This window comes from Nerophis ophidion, linkage group LG15 (genome assembly GCF_033978795.1).
Source record: "Nerophis ophidion isolate RoL-2023_Sa linkage group LG15, RoL_Noph_v1.0, whole genome shotgun sequence".
Taxonomy (NCBI): Eukaryota; Metazoa; Chordata; class Actinopteri; order Syngnathiformes; family Syngnathidae; genus Nerophis; species Nerophis ophidion.
Genome location: NC_084625.1, coordinates 23,048,544 through 23,069,171, shown reverse-complemented (window position 1 = coordinate 23,069,171; position 20,628 = coordinate 23,048,544). Strand labels below are relative to the sequence as shown.

General features: G+C 41.1%; 1 protein-coding gene across 1 annotated transcript in view; it reads right to left on the bottom strand.

The window, feature by feature from the left end:
* The window catches only part of lg15h8orf34 (linkage group 15 C8orf34 homolog), a 99,462-nt gene that overhangs the window by 22,752 nt on the left and 56,082 nt on the right, over positions 1-20,628 (bottom strand). The window contains exons 11-12 of the mRNA XM_061921854.1: positions 17,354-17,471; positions 8,063-8,550 (exon numbers count right to left, since the gene is read on the bottom strand). Coding sequence (XP_061777838.1) covers positions 8,063-8,550; positions 17,354-17,471 — 606 coding nt within the window. The remainder of the gene's footprint in view (positions 1-8,062; positions 8,551-17,353; positions 17,472-20,628) is intronic.

Sequence of the window (20,628 nt, the reverse complement as noted above, 5' to 3'; positions counted from 1 at the left end):
TGTTGGAGTGGGTTCCAACTTAAGAGCTGGTGCGAACTCCAGCTTTGGAGCTGGTGCTGGAGTGGGCTCCAGCTCTGGAGCTGGTGATAGAGTGTGCTCCAGCTTTGGAGCTAATGCTGGACTGGGTTCCAGCTTTAAGGCTGGTGCTGGAGTGGGTTCCAGCTTAGGAACAGGTGCTGGTGCGAGGACCAGGAAAGAGTCGATTGCTGGCGTGAGAACCAGACTAGGATTCGGTGCTGGTGTGTGAACCAGGCGAGAGACCGAAGCTGGTGTGGGAACAAGGTTAGGAACCTCTTCTGGTGTGAAAACCAGGCGAGAGTCTACTTTTGGTGTAAAAACCAGGTTAGGGACAGTGCCGAACATCGGTGGTGGAGGACGTGCTGGAGGTAATGACCTCGCAAGTCTGAACACCGGTGGAGGAGGTCTACTTGGTCGTTGTGATTTGACCGGGGGAAACACAGGTGGAGGAGGTCTACAAGGCCGTTGAGACTTGGCCGGGGGAAAAACAGGTGGAGGAGGTCTACAAGGCCGTTGAGACTTGGCCGGGGGAAACACAGGTGGAGGAGGTCTACGAGGAAGAGCTAAGCGGAATACAGGTGGCGGCGGCCTAGGAGGAGCTAGCGGTTTAACGGGCCGAAAAACAGGTAAGGGTGGCCTCATAGGAGGTTGCGGTTTGACAGTTTTAAGAAATGGTAGCGTCTGCGCTACCTCCGCAACACAGCTATAGGCCATAGCCCCCCCCTCCAGACGGGAATCCCAGACCCGTTCCCTGTGGTCAGGGACTGACCATAAGGGAGGGTGGTGGGAGGTTTGGAGGCGGGCAGACTCCTCCCCTCTATATTGTCCAGAGTGTCCCTTTGAAAAGGGAGAAAAAACCTTGGACTTGGGCTGGGAATGAGGTTTTACAGGTGGAGTTGAAAAAGCAGATGGTTGGGATTTACCAGAATAATAAAAAGCAAAAATGTCCTGGAAATTCTGTATTTTATTATTAATGTTATTGTCATTTGAAAATGGATGAGAAAGAGAATCTTCCAAAAAAAATTCCTCATTGATGATGTCATCAACGGAGGACGGGTTTGCGTTACCGGGAGGCGTCGACGAAATGACGTCATCTGCGCGGGACACAAGTTGAGAATTTGCCCAGTCGGTAAAACTGTTAGCAAAGTGTGTTATTGGGTCCCCAAACAATGGTGTAGGGGTTTTGTATGCGGACTGTAGGTTGCTGTGTTTATGAGGAGGGAGGCATGGAGTGGGAAAGTCACTGTCACGGGACGAAGCCATCGTTCGCGGCTTCCGCCTACGCGGACGAGCGCGAGCGCTGCGGGAGGGAAACTCACCGGACCGGGAAACATCGATGGGGATCAGGGTTCCATCCGGACCCCACATGATACTTTCATCCGGGTTGCATCGGAGAGTCTCTGCCTCCATCGCCCGAAACATAATCCATGTACCTTCATCGAAGGCGTCCTCGTGGTTGCCAGACGCGAAGGAACCATTCTTTGGTCGGATCTTACTGTTACGCTTGTGTGGCATTGTAATGCCGGATTCGGTCCTCCGTGGATGCGTCAGCAAGAACACAGCAAAAAGGTAAGAACTAAGGGATTTATTAAACAAAAGGAGCTATGAACAAAAATACTGATACAAATAGAAAAGGCAAATAAAAGCGCTAGCATGGAAAGCTAGGACAAACAAACCGAAGCACAAGGGCACCAAAAAGAAATACAAAACAACTAGCGTGAAAGCTAGGAATAAAAATAAAGCTTAGCGTGAGAGCTAGCGAAAACGAGAGTGAGAGACAAGTCGTAAACAGATGTATGTGAACAAAACTAAGATCCGACAATCAGTGAACAGAAAACGCTGGCTTATAAACAGGTGGTGATTAGTAAAGACAGGTGTGCTGGAAAAGAGAGTAGCAGCTGAAACTAATGAGTGACCATGGAAACGAACGAAACAGGAACTGATATAAAAATGGAACAAAAATAACAATACGGTGATGATCCGACCATCGGATCACAACACTAATGTTGGTATCAGCTAATACTCAAGGCTCCAATATCAGTATTGTATCGAATGTGAAGAGTTTGTATCAGAACACCACTAATTTATTTCTATATATATAAATTATATATTTCAGGATGCAGTTGTCGTTTATTGCTGTTAATTGATTTAGGATATACCCGCGGTAAATAATTTCTGCCATGTAGTTCAGTTTCAATTTATTTCGAACATGCATACCATACCCTGTAATGCAGCGCAAATTTCCAGTTGTTTCATTACAGCTCATTCGAAAAGGAGTAGGAAGAAGCAGAGCTTATCTAATCCTACCCCTTTTTATATCATAGCAATTTTATCCCATTTCTTCGTGCTCTGTGACAGAACAGTGAATAAATAAATAATATATAATTAATATGCTATAGTAAGTAAACAAATAATAAATATACAAATAATCATTATCTCAAAAAAAAAAAAAAAGGGTTCAAGATGTTCATAGTATTTGTGACCACTTGTAGTTTGAACAGTCTCTTAAACTGGATCACATTGGTGCTTTGTTTGATTTCTTTGGTTAATCCATTCCATAAATGAATTCCACAATGACTCATTAATCATGTATCAAATATTTTTAAAGCATACAAATATGTCCAAGACCTTCAAGGGTCTTATAATGTTTTCAACATTAAAAGACCCTCTAATCAACTTTACACTCTTTTATTCCAATATATTCATGTTGCCTGAGGCTGAACCAATCAGTGGCCATGCACGATACTAAACAGCATGCTCAGATTGATTTGGTCTCCTCTACTGGACACAACCACTGTAGTATTGATATCTGTAAGGTTGTTTTTAGCCATTTGTATGCTTGAAAATAATTAAAAACCTATAGAATAGGCTTTATAAAAAAATCTAACAAAACTCTGCGACATGGTCAATATTTGAAGCGTGATGCAGCGAAGGGACAACTATATGCAACTGCATACAACTTGTTTTTCTGTCAAAATTGAAAGTACACAGGAAATTGGATAGAATTGCTATGGTATGAAAGGGGGTAGGATTAAACAAAATCTGCTTCTTCCGACTCCTTTTTGAAAGTGCTGTAATGAAACAACTGGAAATATGTGGTGCATTACATTGTATCATACGCATGTTTGAAATAAACTGAAACTGAACTGAACTGAACATACATTTAGTAATATACTGTAGATTAACTTTTTATTGACACATTGTGTCCAGGCTTTCATGGGCCAAATTAAATAAAGTAGTGGGCCAAATCTGGCCCTATGCCTTGAGTTTGAAAACTGTTCCAAAGAGGACTAAGGCAGTGCTTGATAAAAATGGTGCTTACACTAAATATTCACACTTTGGATACAGTTTGGTCATGTTCACTGTGAGATTAACGGATGTTTTTGACATATTTTCAGTGGATAGTGAATCATCCTGCTGCACACTGACTACTCTAAGTTATATCCATCCATCCATTTTCTACCGCTTATTCCCTTTCGGGGTCGCGGGGGGCGCTGGCGCCTATCTCAGCTACAATCGGGCAGAAGGCATCGTACACCCTGGACAAGTCGCCACCTCATCGCAGGGCCAACACAAATGGACAGACAACATTCACACTCACATTCACACACTAGGGCCAATTTAGTGTTGCCAATCAACCTATCCCCAGGTGCATGTCTTTGGAAGTGGGAGGAAGCCGGAGTACCCGGAGGGAACCCACGCATTCACGGGGAGAACATGCAAACTCCACACAGAAAGATCCCGAGCCTGGATTTGAACCCAGGACTGCAGGACCTTCGTATTGTGAGGCAGACGCACTAACCCCTCTGCCACCGTGAAGCCCTCTAAGTTATATATATTTTCATATTACTGTCCCATGTCAAGATATGGTCAATTGTTTGCTGAAATGTTGTGAAATGTTGGCCAATATATGCTGCATATCGCAGCACGTTTAGCAGTAAAAAGGCTCAACGGGGACACCCGATGTGTATAAAATGGGGCGTATCCTTGTAATGTTTTGGAAGAGTCGGAGCGTGTCGTCCAACAGGCTCCATGCCTGAGTTACAGCTGGCGCTGGAACATGGCACCCACTACAGAGGCGAATTATGAGCGAGCAATATCACACATGTGCACACCCTCACACGCTTCGTGTGGGGTTTCCACGGCAAGTCCCGGAGGTCCTGCGTACAGTACAGTAGGACGTCAATATCGCAGTGGAAAAGTGATTCTGGCATAGAAGGAGAACTTGCTCACATATATTCCTTTCATCATCTACTTACCAGCAGCGCTATTAAATATGAGAACTCCTTTTGAAGGGGTTTGATAATGGCAAGTAGGAATTTTGCACTCTCTTGACAGTTACACAAGTTGACACGCATGTGAGATGATGTGGAGCAGCAAAAAGTGCACCCCAAGTCTGCTTTTATTCAGGCCACCTACAGGAGTCAGACTCAGCCGAGATGGGCCTGACTGAGCCAATCCAGACATAGGCTGTTCAATATTCAAAATACTGGATGGAAACGTTCATTTCATACGTCTTAGCTTGGTTAGCTGAGAAAGGGATAACAGACTTACAAGTATGAACGCACTAGATGTGAGTACACAAATTAGGTAAAACACCTGTTATAAGAGGTTTTTTTGGTAATAGATACGATGTGTACAAAATATTATTAATGGTTTTGAGAATATGTACATGCATCTGGAGGAGTACTTAGCACGAAAAGGTAGAGTAAATATGTAAATGTTCTTCATTTTGGTCAGTGTCCTCATGAAAAGAACACTATATTGTGTGTACAGTATAAACACTATCATGTGTGTAAAAACAGAAGGATAATATTTAATAATTAGGGGTGTCCAAATACAACTTCCGATAACGATATTGGAGCCTTGAGTACTGGCCGATAAGTTTTAATTCGATATGATTAGGGTTTCAAAGGGGTGAAAATTTACCACAGGAAGTTAAGCTCGGGGAATTTGGAAATTTTGACCATTTTTTGATTATTCAAAGTTGGACACCTTCCATCTTATTCTGTGGAATAAGATGAGAAGCTTGTAAAACACTAATGCAATGCCCCACACACATATATTGTAAATAGTCAACTAAACAATTTGAGTAATCTTTAAAAATGTTTTACTGATGGAAACATGAATAGAAATAGGCTAGATGAATAAATGAACACTCAGTATGCTAAATCAAACTATAACCTACATTCTTGTATGACAACAGAATGGCGAGCAGAACAGAAGGCAGAGGAAACTACAAGTGTTGATTTACTATTTTCTAGTTGAACTTTACAGATCACAAAAAAGGTAAATTGGGATTGCTGACATTGTTAGCATAAATGAATGGGATTTAACATAGAGAAAATTAGCATCACGGCTAATGGAGAAATATTTTAGGTTCATTATGAGACTGTGGTGGTACGTAAAGCTAGCTAGCTAGAGATATCGGCCCCAAAATCATTTAACAAGTACAGGAACAGCTAGCTAGTTTGAGTGGAAGTCTGCTGGAGTAGTCTACAATCATACAGTAACAAGCAATTACACCTCTATTAAACTTAAATACCATACATCAAATATATTTACTCCAGTAATATCATCAACACTTATCTGACTGGATGAACTCCTTGGCCTCAATAGCCCTGCTGTAGTGTGTAGCATGCTGGGAATTATCTGTGCATGTGATGGAAGAATGCACTGCACATGTGATGGAGGAATGCACAGTCCAGGGTTGAAATTCAACTGAATTTGCATTAAATCCGGTTGTTTTAGCTAATAATCATGCTGCAAGATCTAGCATTCAATGTTTATTCCCATTAATTTGCCATTAATTCCCAAATATTCTCGTTAATTCCCATGGAAAGTTTCCAACTTTGAATATTCCCGGAATTTTGCAACCCTAAATATGATATCAGTACGACTCATAGTACGTACTTTCATTGTGCTGTTGTATGGAATGATGGAAAAGGTTTGATCAAGTGAAATTAGTCAATCAGAGAACAATAGAACAAACACCAAACAATTTATTACTAATCATCAGGAATGGACTCATGCTATCTTTAATTTAAAGTTGAGGGGTAATTGTTTTTTGACAACACTTAGGCTACATTCACACTGCAAGGTCTGCTGTCCAATTCAGATTTTTTAGTCAAATCCAATCTTATTAGTGGCTGTTCACATTTTAAAAAAAATGTGATTTTTAATGGAATGCAATCTGACCCGCATGCAGACATGATGTCATGACGTTGCACAAACTGCAGTGTTTACAGAAGTAAAAATGGCTTCAACTCTAGTAGGTCTCAGTACCGGCTCATTTGTGGCAATTTCAACAGTTTTGTGCTATTAAAGTCAACATTTTCTGAATTGAATTATTGCAGGTAAAAGATTAAGAACAAGAGGACAAGTATTTTGGCTCCCGCAATTTTACGGGATAGTTTGCTTGATTACCTGACTCTCGCCAGATCCTTGTATTTCGATGAGCTCCACACAAGGATCTGGGATAGAAAAAATAATCAAACAATCAAGATCGCCGGGCGGGATTTCATAAATGTGACGTAGCGCTGAAGCGACTGTGTGCTGACGTTGATTCTGCTTTTGCAACTGTTTTGCTGAATCTATCGAAAATATTAATTATTTAAAAGATGAACAGAGAACTTTTCGCACTGTTGTTATGCAATATGTCGGTTGGTCTGTTCTGGATTTCCCAGCGTCGCTCTCATCAGCGTCACGGGTTAATTTGGATGTGAGTGGTTGAAGTGGCATGTCATTCAAGACAACGGACAAGTGGTTTTTAATTTTTATTTTTACAAAGCCCCGCTTTCTGAAAGACACCTCCTATTGAGAAGTCCCAGATCCTTGTGTGGAGCTCAGCGGACTACAAGGATCTGGCGAGAGTCAGGTTATTGCTTGGATATTTACTTTAAGAACGCGTTGGCGAGCAGCCGGAGGCAGGAGTGGTGGAACTTTCACGTGAGTTTTTAAAACAATTTATTTTCACTAATTTTCTGCTCATTTGTCAACTATTTATTTTGTAACAATCTATTATGGCGAATAATTATGACGTTTATCAGTTTTTGATGATGTTCTGGTCGGATGTCAGAGTGTCCGCCCTGAGGTCGGTAGGTTGGGAGTCATAGTGAAGTGAAGTGAATTATATTTATATAGCGCTTTTTCTCTAGTGACTCAAAGCGCTTTACATAGTGAAACCCAATATTCAAGTTACATTCAAACCAGTGTGGGTGGCACTGGAAGCAGGTGGGTAAAGTGTCTTGCCCAAGGACACAACGGCAGTGACTAAGATGGCGGAAGAGGGAATCGAACTTGCAACCCTCAAGTTGCTGGCACGGCCACTCTACCAACCAAGCTAAACCGCCCCGCTATACCAAAGACTATAAAAAAATGGGACCCATTGCCTCCCTGCTTGGCACTCAGCATCAAGGGTTGGAATTGGGGGTTAAATCGCCATAAATGATTCCCGGGTGCGGCACCGCTGCTGCCCACTGCTCCCCTCACTTCCCAGGGGGTGATCAAGGGGATGGGTCGAATGCAGAGGACAAATTTCACCACACCCACTGTGTCTGTGACAATCATTGGTACTACTTAGTTGTATACCAAATAATCAATTGTTTTATTTTCCTATATTTAAACTGTGTGCAATGTTACAGTGGCCAAAGATGTTAAACATGCATGTTAACTATCCTTCTTTTTATGAATACTTAGGCCGACTACGCTACTGGAGAGTTTTTTCTGAGGTGGTACTTGGTGAAAAAAGTTTGAGAACCAGCTCCTTGGAGCCTGCCAAGTTAACTTGTTGTAAATTACTTAATTAAAATACAAGAAAAGCCCAGTTTTGTGCGCTTATTGGATGACATTTAGGTGTGAACTGGCTGTCCAGCTTTACACAAGTAAACACGCTGCAGGACTACTTGTATCGGAGATTTCAGATGCAATACAATATCATTCGATACTTAAACGGGGAGCTCTTGTCAGTGCTTCTGCAAATTAAAAAGGTTGTCATGACCTGAGCAAAGAAGAATGTTGAATGTGATTGTGAAAGTCTTCCTACCTCAGACAGATACGCCCTCAGGCTGGCTCCCAGGCTGTCAGTGGTGCTGAGTCCAGGAGGCGTGAGCAGCTTTCTTGGAAGCATGGGCTGCCTCGTGGGTGTCACCGGTCGGCTGCGCGACCTCCTGAAGCTCACCTCTTTATGAGGCCCCGGGTTGAAGCCGGAGCGTGTCAGTAAACTATTTGGGGTGAGAGGCCTGCTGCTGGGGGTTCTCGGTGTTTGAGTCCTGCTCCCCGGGTTGCTGAGAGTCCGACCGAAGACCAAGGAGGTGGACTTGGGGCTGAGCAGTGGGAGGCCCACGCCGCAGGCCTTGCCTGAGAGGCCGCCGGCCGGCGACTGGGGCCTGATGGCCAGACTGGGGAGAGGGAGCGTGTCGGGGAGGGTTCTGTTGTGGAGGGGACTATGGAGGAGACTGCTGTGCGGGTTACTGGAGCTGCGAGAGGTCATCTTTCCTACTTCTGCCAGCTTGGCCAAGTCCTTCTCCACCTCTGGAAGAACAATGGAGAACATGTAACAGGTCATACTTGGAACCTAGGCATTCAAACTTCACCTAGACAGCGGCATAATTTCACAATATTTTGTGTGTGTGGGAGGGGACGACAATATATCAACTTGAACTCACAAGAACATGGCTTGGTGAGCGTCAAAAGATAATATAAAGTATTTTCCTTTGACCGTTTTTTTATTCAAAAATGAGGACCAACCGCAACAAGGGTTGTTTGGAGAAGGAAAACCATGAGATGAGACGACAATTGGGTAAAGAAGAAGCAGTAAGCGGGCATGATGCTAACATAACTGCTAGTTATAGCCGACAAACTGGCTGGCTGTGATACATGATGTCACCTATCAAATTTTTTTTTTTTTAACTGTTTTACATGATGGGTACACTTACTTTCATACTTGCGTGGCATTTTATGTAAGACATGCATTACTATACTTATTGTCATGACAAGTTTGGACATTTTGTGTTTCTTGTCCAGTGCTCTTATATGTGTTTCCACTTCCTGTTTGTCTCCATTTGCCAGCACAACTCCTCGGTCAAGCACTGGCTCCTTCACCTGATTGGCAATCAAGAAAACACCTGTCCCTAATTGCCAATTAGGGGGTCTCTTTAGCCAGCCTTGTCAGTAAGACAGGGCTGGATCATTGCTTTTGTAACAGAGGCCAGCAAGTGTGGCTGGGCCATGTGTACGTTGACAAACCTTACTCCTTCACAAAGTCTCACACACATACGTCTCTTATGCCGAACAACCCAGGTTCGAGTCCCGGGTGCAACAGAAGCATGGAATAAACCAGACAGATTACACTTTGCTGTGCCATTGACTATATTGTGCTTTATCTTTTGTGGTCTTCCATGTTGTAGGGATGTAAAAATATAAAAATCTCACTGTACGATATTATTGTAATCCAGATACATTTTTTTAAAAAAGACTTAAAAATTCCATAGTGTGTAAAATGAAGTGGCAGGATAAACACGCTTACTGTAATTGAACATAAATGTAAAGCTAATTTATTCTGATCATATGTGTTTACTACAAACATGTTTTAATGTTTGCGCAGGGACATCCTCTGTTTCAAGAAAATATTAAAAAAACTTACAGTTGAGTGTCCTTAAAGAGACACTGTAAACATCCAGTGTAACACAATATTGCTAACTTTAGTGTCTTCAACTTTATAACTCTTTTATATCAGTCTGGAATGTAATGTTTCTCAAAAATGTTGACTACCAATTTATCCATCCATCCATCATCTTCCGCTTATCCGAGGTCGGGTCGCGGGGGCAACAGCTTAAGCAGGGAAACCCAGACTTCCCTCTCCCCAGCCACTTCGTCTAGCTCTTCCCGGGGGATCCCGGGGCGTTCCCAGGCCAGCCGGGAGACATAGTCTTCCCAACGTGTCCTGGGTCTTCCCCGTGGCCTCCTACCGGTTGGACGTGCCCTAAACACCTCCCTAGGGAGGCGTTCGGGTGGCATCCTGACCAGATGCCCGAACCACCTCATCTGCCTCCTCTCGATGTGAAGGAACAGCGGCTTTACTTTGAGTTCCTCCCGGATGGCAGAGCTTCTCACCCTATCTCTAAGGGAGAGCCCCGCCACCCGTCGGAGGAAACTCATTTCGGCCGCTTGTACCCGTGATCTTATCCTTTCGGTCATGACCTAAAGCTCATGACCATAGGTGAGGATGGGAACGTAAATCGACTACCAATTTAAACTTTTAATAATGTATTTACCTCATAAAATGATGTGTAGATTCACTGGCTTCAAATGTCTTATCTGGTTGACGGTTTATAAGCTGGCGACTTCCGGCTGAGTGCAGCTGGATAGACTCCAGCCCCCCCGCGACATCGAGAGACACGCAGTCGAAAAATGGATGGTTGATTGAGGATTTATCAAGTACTTTTTCATTTTATTTGGATTTCCCACAATGTACAGTTTTTTGGGGTTATTTCCTCCATGCATTGCGACGTGTCTCTGTGTTGGTTTGGAAACGCAGACTTTTTTTTGCCTCCGTCAAAGAGGTTATGTTTTCGCCAGTGTTTGTTTGTGTGTGTTAAGAATAGATGGGATTTTGATCATTTTTTCAGGAAATATACCAAAAAAAAAACCCTTTCATCTCATCTACTACAAACACACTTCATTTCCTGCTTATGGTGTTCCACGCCACCCAGCTTGTGGCCCCGTGCTGCGCAGAGGATTTTGGGAGATTTAGTTTATTTTCAGACCCGGTCAACGCTAAAGCGCCAGAAAAAAAACTACACAACAAGGTTTTGTTTGATACCGTCATGCATCATGACATTATTGTTAAAACTTTGAAACAGTGATACTGAGGTATCTACAATACTGTTACATCCCTATAGAACTTTTTCCTCCACCAGTTTTTCCTACATTGGTTTGTTTTTGTTTAGTCACCGTGATCCATGGTGCTCTTTTGTTTTTGGTCCGTTAAGATATATTTTAGCATTCTTTTATCTGCTGTCTTTGCATCCTGGAGTCACACCAATAACCCCAAGCCAAAACGTAACACTTAAAGGGAAACTTCACTTTTAAAAATGTGCCCTTATGTTCACAATCATAATGAACAAATACAGTGTGTCTTTGTTTTTTTCTGCATTCTAATTCTAATTCTAAGTACGAAGTGGCTAACAATGAAGCTAATGGAATTAATCTATTCCGCCCATAAAGCCCTATAAAAAAACTCACAATAATCTACAACAATACTCTATTTACATCTGGTCACCTGAATATTGACCAAGTACTAACGCAAACTCAGAGGAACTACTTTTAGCGGTGCCATGATTACATACAGGAAGCTATCTTATGCAGTTATTGACATAGTAAACTGCTGCATCGTCTCTGAGTTGGTAAAAAGCTAATTCTAAATTAGGAATAATGCCTCACACTTGTAAAGTAGAAGGTTGTGGTTATAAACCGAGAAGTTGGTGAACTGTGACATTCAACTCAGACACAGAGATGGCGAAAAAGACACAATGAGTTTGCATGAGTAGTATGGTTAATTCTTCATCTAAACAAAAAGATATGAACATCCCATCACTCAACATGCCAGTGAGAGCAGACATTGTACAGTAAGTGATTGTTTTATTATGTTTATAGTTTGTATTTCTTGTTTAGCACTTAGCAATACTGCTACTTGCTGGGTCTGCTTATCACTCAGCTTCTAAAACATTATATTCAGGTTCATACATATAAGGTTCTGGATTATTACTTGTCCCAAAGTAGTAGTCGTGGGCTTTGATTTAAGTCTGCCATGATTAGTACTGTTGTTGTTGTTGAAGGAAATATTGAACATTGTGATGCGTTTGTGCATTTAATGCAATATGCTTAAAATGAGGGCAGTTTCCCTTTAAAAAAATACACAACAAAGTTGTAAGCCTGTGATATATAATGTAGTATTTTATTTACACTCACACTGCTAAAATGAAAAAAATAATGTAAACAAATAAGGTTCACCATTGCTCTCACTGTGGAACAGACTACCGATATTTCTATTTGCGTTGTTTCCTGTGAAGAAAAATAAGGAAGTTACACAGCTTCTCGGAAAGGAGCCTGTTTGACCTTTAAGATTCCACTGTATCAAATTTGGAGCAAAGCATTTCCCCATGCAAAATATGAGCGCTAGAAATTGGCAATAGAGTAAATGTTAGAGTCTATTCAAAGACTGAGGATGAGCCTGATGATTCATCCATTCATCAAGTTTACTTTAAGGCTTCTTCTGGGCATTGGTGATGATAATATTTATCCACAGAGTAAATCATGGTGAATTAAGCTTAATCTGATAGAAAATGTTCCAATGATGATGATACAAATGAGCACTGGATTGGAAGTTAACGCATATGTTTGCCTTTACTGGTGCTCTCAAAAACAGTTTTTGTTTGTGCAAAGAGTGACTCAGCCAAATTCATTCATTTTTTCCCTGATATTTTATGCTTTTGTTCAAGATCTTGGCTCTTGGTATTCAACAATGCAGTTCTAATATAAGAGGATCATTTTGGGATGGGAATGACTCACTGGGGGTGATTATTCCTTGGGAAAGTGTATATGTGTGATGTTAAATAAACACCAAAAAGCGACTGACATCATGGATTTGGGAGGAAATGGATGCTTAATTCTCCCTAAAAAACAACCTTCCCTGCAAACATGGGAAACAGATGTACTTCACACACATATATTTGTTTTACAGTACAAAAGGAAACCTTACTATAGTGCAGTTTTGTTTGGAATCTAAGGCTACATTTAATTCCTTGCCTGTTTCTGCAAGTAATCAGCAGTGATGGAATGAAGGTTGGACTTTATTGTAGATGCAATGCAGAGCACATGCTGCCTGCTCTTACTACTGAACTGCATGTATTCTGGCAGACAGTCAGTCTGTGTTGCTGTATTCTCCAACATGCCATGCATGTTACTTCTCTGCATAAACTGAAGGAAATCTGCATGTACAGGCTTCAACTCGCCCTCTCTAAGCCGGAAAATGATTTGCTCTACGAGTGAAGGGCACTGATAAAACCCCCAAAAAACATTATTGTTATGAGGCTAATAAATGACTCGCTTTGTAGCAAGCATGAGACACTGAGCAATGTATTATGTGTAAAAAGTTTGATAAATAATGGTCACTTGACCACCCACACAATAGCTGTCATGTATCATAAACAGGATATGTTCATTAGGGATGTGTTTCCTGCAGGTTTATACTTACGGGTATTTGATAAACATTACATTTATCCATAAATAGATAATTAACTACAGTAACTTTACCGTAAGAAATTCCTTCCCCTCTCTTACTGTAAGTGATAAACATATTTGGTCTGATAATACCAGTGTATACTTATATTAAATAGGATGAAATTGATTGCAAAATCTAATACATTTTTATATATAAATATTCATAATGTCATCTAAATGTTAGCTCATTTCTAGTAACCATTTTTGGTAACCTAAACTACTTTTGGACAGTACAATAATGTGATTGTGTTCAACGGATTAGAAAAGAATAATAAATGTCTAATTAAATCTAATGGAGAATTATGCTCTAAATATGCTGGTTGTTTAAAACACAACTAATTTGGAAAAAGTCCTAAAACTTAAAAAAAAAAAAAAAAAAAAGTTTATATTTATATTTATTTTATTCCAATGATCATCCTATAAACGGTTTCAACAGAAATATGTTTTAAATGTTCAAAATGTATAATTCCTCCAAAATTAGGAATAATACTTTCAAAAACCGAATTGTATTTTCATGCAATATGGTTAATTTTTCAGTTGAATCCAATATGGCAAAATAAAATGACCTCATACAGTCATGATCCTTATGTAATGGACTTATGTTTGTCCTTTTCCTTAGTTTTTTTTTCTTTGAATGTCCTGAGCACCTATTTTTGTTCCACTTCCTGTTTGTCTCTGTGGACGGGGGCGTGGTCGGCACGCCTGCTGCGGGAATGGAGTGTGTATGGTCCGGCTTCGAAGCCCAGCTGACAGGTGAGTAGATTGCCCAGCTGGGACTAATGATCTAATCACCTCTCGCCTTTATCAGCTGGGGCCGCGGCCATGAGCGAGGAGGGCGGATTAGACCAGAGCGCGCACACCCGACGACAGAAAGAACAACCGACCACTATCACAGGAGACTCAAAAGTCCTGCACACGAGTGTATATGAAAATAAAAGACTTGTTCAAATCCGCTACCCGGGCTGGAGAAGATCCATTGACCTCAGGAGAACCCTACCTACATAGGGCGACTTTCACAGTCTCCATTTTACCTCCAGCCTGATATGTGCTGCCTGAGTGCTGTGTCCTTCACCTGCTCATTATTGACAATCAGGGGAAACATTTGTCCTTGGTTGTCAATCAGAAGGCTTCTTATGCCCAGCATTGTCAGTATTGTGTTTGCTGTATGCTGCACTTTTCTGTTCTTTTATTTCCTTTTTGCCTTGTTTTTCACTCGTGGTCCACTGCTGCCATCCTGCTGGTGACCCCAGGGTTGTTCCCAATAAAAGGAATGTTTACTTGAATGTCTCCTGCCTTCTCTGCATCTTGGGGTAACACCGCCAGCCACAATGTGAATCCATGGCAAATACATTACAAAGCTTCTATTACAATACTGTGCAAGTTTGACGACGGCAGGTGTCCTGCAGATAATTTAATTTACGGCAAAACGCACACAGACAAAGGGCGACTTTGACACTTGAACTATGGCAACAATACAAGATAAAACAGCTCCAAACATGGAAAGTATTAGCAGCTAATAAAGGCTTGAAAGAGCCCAATTAGCTCGTAAAAATGCCTGTTGGGATCCCCGAGTCAAAGACCCAGAAATCAGTTCCATGTGAGGAAGTTGTATGTATGGCCAAATATGTTGTATTACCACATCTATTGTTCGAAAGAAGTACTTTGGGGAGAAAAGTAACAGTCCACTTTGTCACTGTTGTCATCCATAGCACCAAAGTGCTTGAAATATGAGAGAGCAAAAAAGCTCTTTGTAACAATATGGGGGAAGAGTGAGAGGGACACTTGGCGACATTCCCACTGGATTCCTGTGCAGACTTTCATGTGATAAATATGTGCTGCATTGCTAACGACTGTTTGTTCTCTCTTTGCTGAACATATTTTACGAAGAAGAGTCATGGTGGACCCGAATGGCTTTTGAAGCATGCTATCACAGGATACCCTTTCCACAGAACATCATTCAATAGCAATAGAGTTCTTGTGCTCCTAGAACTTTGACAATGAGCTAAAAATTGGCTGAACGTGCAGCAATTTGACATCAGTCATTGCAAAACTAATTGATGGAGCAACACAAATAACCTTTGACCTCAGCTACCTCCTGCTTCTTGAATTGGAACCTTACTCAAATTTAGAGGGGATCAGACTCAGAATCAGAATCAGAAATACTTTATTAATCCCCGACGGGATTAATAAAGGGAAAATTAATTTTCAGCATAATCCCATTCAAGACCAGACAAACATTACAAGGAGACAGAACTGGATGAAACATTACAGGGAGACAGAACAGGATCCCTGATGGGTCTGCCAATTTACGGCGCCCCTTTCAAAAAAAGGTGAACTAAAGGTAAACAAATTGGTCAAAGTCTGCTGTGATGTGGACAATCCGTCACATTTTTGGGCTGCAATTAGGAAAGGTTTGCTTTTGTTTGCTATTGTTAACGCAATAATAACATGTTAACTATAAATTTCCATAACGGCACCATTTTTTTAAACAGGTGATTAACACACACGCGTCCTCTTTGACCCACGTGCCGTGCCGTAGTGGAGGGAACTTGGCTGCAGTTCACTTGTTACTGATGAGCCTCAAGCAAGCAGAAATGGACAAAGGAAGGCTACCTAATGGAAATATCAGGTTCAAAGCCATGGCAAGTCGTTCTGCCGACAAGAAAAGACTATTTTTCGCCATGAGATGAGCGTCATCACTGCAGCAAACGACTGCTGTGCACGTCGATCAGCAGTGGGCGGTGCTTCACTTCTGTGTTCAGATTACGGTGCAGTGATAACATAAAATTAAGATTGTTACTGTGACTGCTTTAGTAGAAAGACAACATAAAAGCTCAACAGTAGGCAGGAAGTCAAAAGGAGACTTTTTCATTGTAAACAGTTGATCCGATATTAAAACTTATCAAGACACTTTCTCAAACCAATCACACATTTTTACAGCTTCAAAATGAAAGCGCTACGCTATACATCCGGTTTGACAATGTTTAGGGTTTCTCCCTAATGTACAGCTCCATATTAGCCACCACACCTAACAAAATAAATTAATATAATGTATTGTAGCGTCCAGGAGAAAACAAAGTCTGACGCTCTTTTTAGCTTTTATGGCCAATTTTATGTTAGCCACGGGCCCAATTCGTACAGTTATTTCCTCCGTGCACACACGTGTGCCTACGTGCTTCACTTCTAGAAACACAACACTTGTTCATTCTTAGTCAACACGATGTGTTCACAGACCATGGGAAAAATGACCAGCATAACACACTGACATACACAATAACACCAGACATACAAACTGGGTTGTCTGGAGCTGTGGACATAGTTTAATACAAACGCGATATACCCACGCACAGCGATCTTCACAATTTAAGACAACACTGGGGGCTCTTAATGAGAGAAAGATGCAGCATAGTAGACACAGATAGTCCTGCTAGTGCGCGGACAAGCAGAGAAAAGCGTGTCGTATAGGCGTCCACAACTGTTGCAGTCTTTTGGTGTTTACGGATGTCGGGGCAGAGAAACAAAGCGACAAGCTGCAGCAATCTTTGTTAATGCCAGCCAACATACACAATATCCTCTGACATGCGGGGGAATCGCTGTTGCTTTCATGCCGCCAGGGGCTGTGAAAGTGCTTGATTTCATATGCAGACGACGATCACCCGCATCTAATCGTGGTAGCCAAAAACGAAATTAGTATTAATCTGTGATCTTTAACCTACTTCAATTACTATGAATAGGATAATGTTAAAAAGTTTTGTCATTACAGTCATTTATTCCTGAAAATGTGATCACTGACAAGGACTGTTCCAACCAAAAGGCCCTTTGTCCTCAACTATGTGTTGGATATTGTTCAGAAGCAAAAAACTAAGAGTGTTCCTGCTGGTAGCACATCGACATGAAACCAGATTGACCTTTGGTCTTGGCTTCATTAATCACCTTGGATGCAAACACAGCTCAAACTGGAGGTACAAAAAAATGAAGGCATTGAATATAAACCACAGTGTAAGAAGCACACACACTCACATAAACACAAACACCCACACACAGTGGTGCCTACCAGCCAGCTGCTTGCCCATGTTCTCCAGCTCTTTGGAAAAGAGGGGGTCTCCCAGCAGCAGGCCCATGGAGCTCCCACCCCTCACAGCCTTGAGATCAGCCTCCCAGACAGGCTGACGCTAGCGGGCGAGGGGAGCAGAAAAGAGAGAAAGTGATATTTTTAAAAAGAAAGCGAGAGAAACCCTTCAATTAACCCCCTTTTATATAATTTTCAGCCATTACTGGAAATATCTGAGCCGTATCTGCTGAGGGCGAGAAAAAAAAGGAGGCTATTATTATTTTATGGGATTTAGAAAAACACAAGAAACCGCAGCGAGCGGAGATGAAAGTGTGGAGCACGCAGGGCAGATTGTTTGGTGAATGCGGGATGCTCGACTGTCAGCAGTTCTTTCGGCTCTTTTTTTTTTTGGCTTTCTTTTCACCGACTCGTCCTAAAGCGGCTCGGGGTGTTAGGAGACAAGCCTGACGGCAGTAAATGTGGCTCTGACTGCTGTCTCTCCACATCTGACGCTGTTATCATGCAAAGACAACACCCGCACACGCTGCACAAGATTGAAGCCTGAATTATAAAAAACACATGCACACTGGTGGAACCAATAAAGTCGATCTCCACCGCAGAAATAATCTGTTTCAGGGTCAAACTATAAACATTATGAAACCTTGATCAACTTCTTCATTCTGATTGGTAAAATAAGTTAATAACTGTTAATATTAAAACATGAAACCAATAAAACACTTTACTTTAGTTGTGAATGACAAAGTTGTAACGCACAATGTCATTCCTACTCATGTATCAAGAAGTTAAACATCAATAGCTAACAGCAAAACATGCAATAAAGTAATAAACACAATCTTAACATTTTTGATAGAATTTGTCAACACTTTTACAACACTTTTCGACTTATATACTCCTATTCTTTTGGGAGCAAATGTTCAAAAAAGCTGGAAAAAAAAAGCAAAATACTTGCTAACCTGAGCTTTCACATTGTTTAACATTGTTTTTGTTTAACTTTAGATGATTTTCTATGAAACATTTGACCTCAAGCTATGCTAGAGATAGATTAACCCAGGACTGACAGGTCATACTCATAACCATTTGATTGTATTGTACAATAAAATGTTATGTGCTTATTTTGATTTCATTGATTCCCTAATTGTCACTCGGTATATTTCACATGTACTACATTTATTATTAACTCAATTTAATGTTAACAGGCAGCTAGCCACAAACAAATTTGGCTCTACCTAGTTGCACATCCCTCATAAACATATTATAATGAACCTTGTCTGCAATCGCCACTTCATTTTGTAAAATTTAATTTAATAAGCTAAGCTTTAAAGGCCTACTGAAATGAGATGTTCTTATTTAAACGGGGATAGCAGGTTCATTCTATGTGTCATACTTGATCATTTCGCGATATTGCCATATTTTTGCTGAAAGGATTTAGTAGAGAACATCCACGATAAAGTTCGCAAATTTTGCTAGCTAACAGAAAAGCCCTGCCTCTACCGGAAGTCGCAGACGATGACGTCACATGTTGATGGCTCCTCACATCTTCACATTGTTTTGAATGGGAGCCTTCAACAAAAACAGCTATTCTGACCGAGAATACGACAATTTGTTTGAGGATATTGATAGCGACGGACTAGAAAAAAAAAAAACGCGATTGCATTGAGACGGACTCAGATGTTTTTAGACACATTTACTAGGATAATTCTGGGAAATCCCTTATCTTTCTATTGTGTTGCTAGTGTTTTAGTGAGTTTAACAGTACCTGATAGTCGGAGGGGTGTGTCTACGAGTGTGTTGACGCGCAGTGTCTCAGGGAAGTCGATGGCAGCTTTATGGGCGGCACAAACTCAGCTGATCTCCGGTAAGAAGCGACTTTTTACCACAATTTTCTCACCGAAACCTGTTGGTTGACATGTTCGCTGTGATCCATAGTAAAGTTTCACCTCCGTGAATTTTAAACAAGGAATCACCGTGTGTTTGTGTGGCTAAAGGCTAAAGCTTCCCAACTCCATCTTTCTACTTTGACTTCTCCAATATTAATTGAACAAATTGCAAAAGATTCAGCAAGACAGATCTCCAAAATACTGTGTAATTATGCGGTTAAAGCAGACGACTTTTAGCTGTGTGTGTGCGCAGCGCTCATATTTCCTAACAGCCCGTGACGTCAAGCCTACACGTCATCATTACGCGACGTTTTCAAGAAAAAACTCCCGGGAAATTTAAAATTGCAATTTAGTAAACTAAAAAGGCCGTATTGGCATGTGTTGCAATGTTAATATTTCATCATTGATATATAAACTATCAGACTGCGTGGTCGGTAGTAGTGGGTTTCAGTAGGCCTTTAAATATCATGTGTTTAACCTTTCACTCAAAGTATTGGATTATAACGGAAGTCAAAAATATTATTTGATTAAGACATCATTATTTGTGAGTGGTGACACAAAAAATCAGACAAAAAGAAGCAACAAAAGACAAAAACTTTTCGCAAATACATCATGGCCAGAATTATGCAATTCAATGATTATATCAACCCACCAACACGACTAGATGACTATCCTGTGGGAAGCATCGGTATGAATATATAATGGGTTATTATGATTTCCCAAGACAGAAGTCTCGCAAAAACGAGTCGTCTTATATGCAGGTCAGCACAGTTCATTTAGCTTTGCCAAGAAATTGTCAGGAAGAGCTGGAGTATGTGAGCCAGCGCTAATCCTAAAATTCTTTGGGTCAGTTAGAGCCAATAGATGAAAGTGCGCGTGAGAGCTTCAAGCCCAGGTAGGAAATAAAAGTTGTGATGAGATACATGCTGCTGCTTCTGGAACCCAGTTCTTACATCATTCAAAGCCTTTAATAAGAGACAGAATAGGCAGAGCGCTGATGCCAACGTTTAAACCTGAACTTCTGATGAGATACATGCAGTACCATGCAGTCGTCCAACCTGGGATCAACTCTAGCAGAGTATTTATTTCAAGGAGTCATGCCAGTAGGAAAAATGAGTGTTTTGATAAATGTTATAGCTTTAGTTTATTTATCTTTGGAGGCTGTCAGTTACACAATTACAGCAGCGAGGTCAAAATGTCACTGATTTACAGTTAATGATCGATACTTGTCTTTTACTTGCCTAACATTTACAATCTCTATGTTAGACAAGAACACATGTTTTTCAAATGCGTTTTAAGTCGTAAAAAAACGCTAGCAAACGATAGCTAACAATGGAGGTAATGGGAGAGTACTCTATTGTGCCTACAAAACCCTCTAAA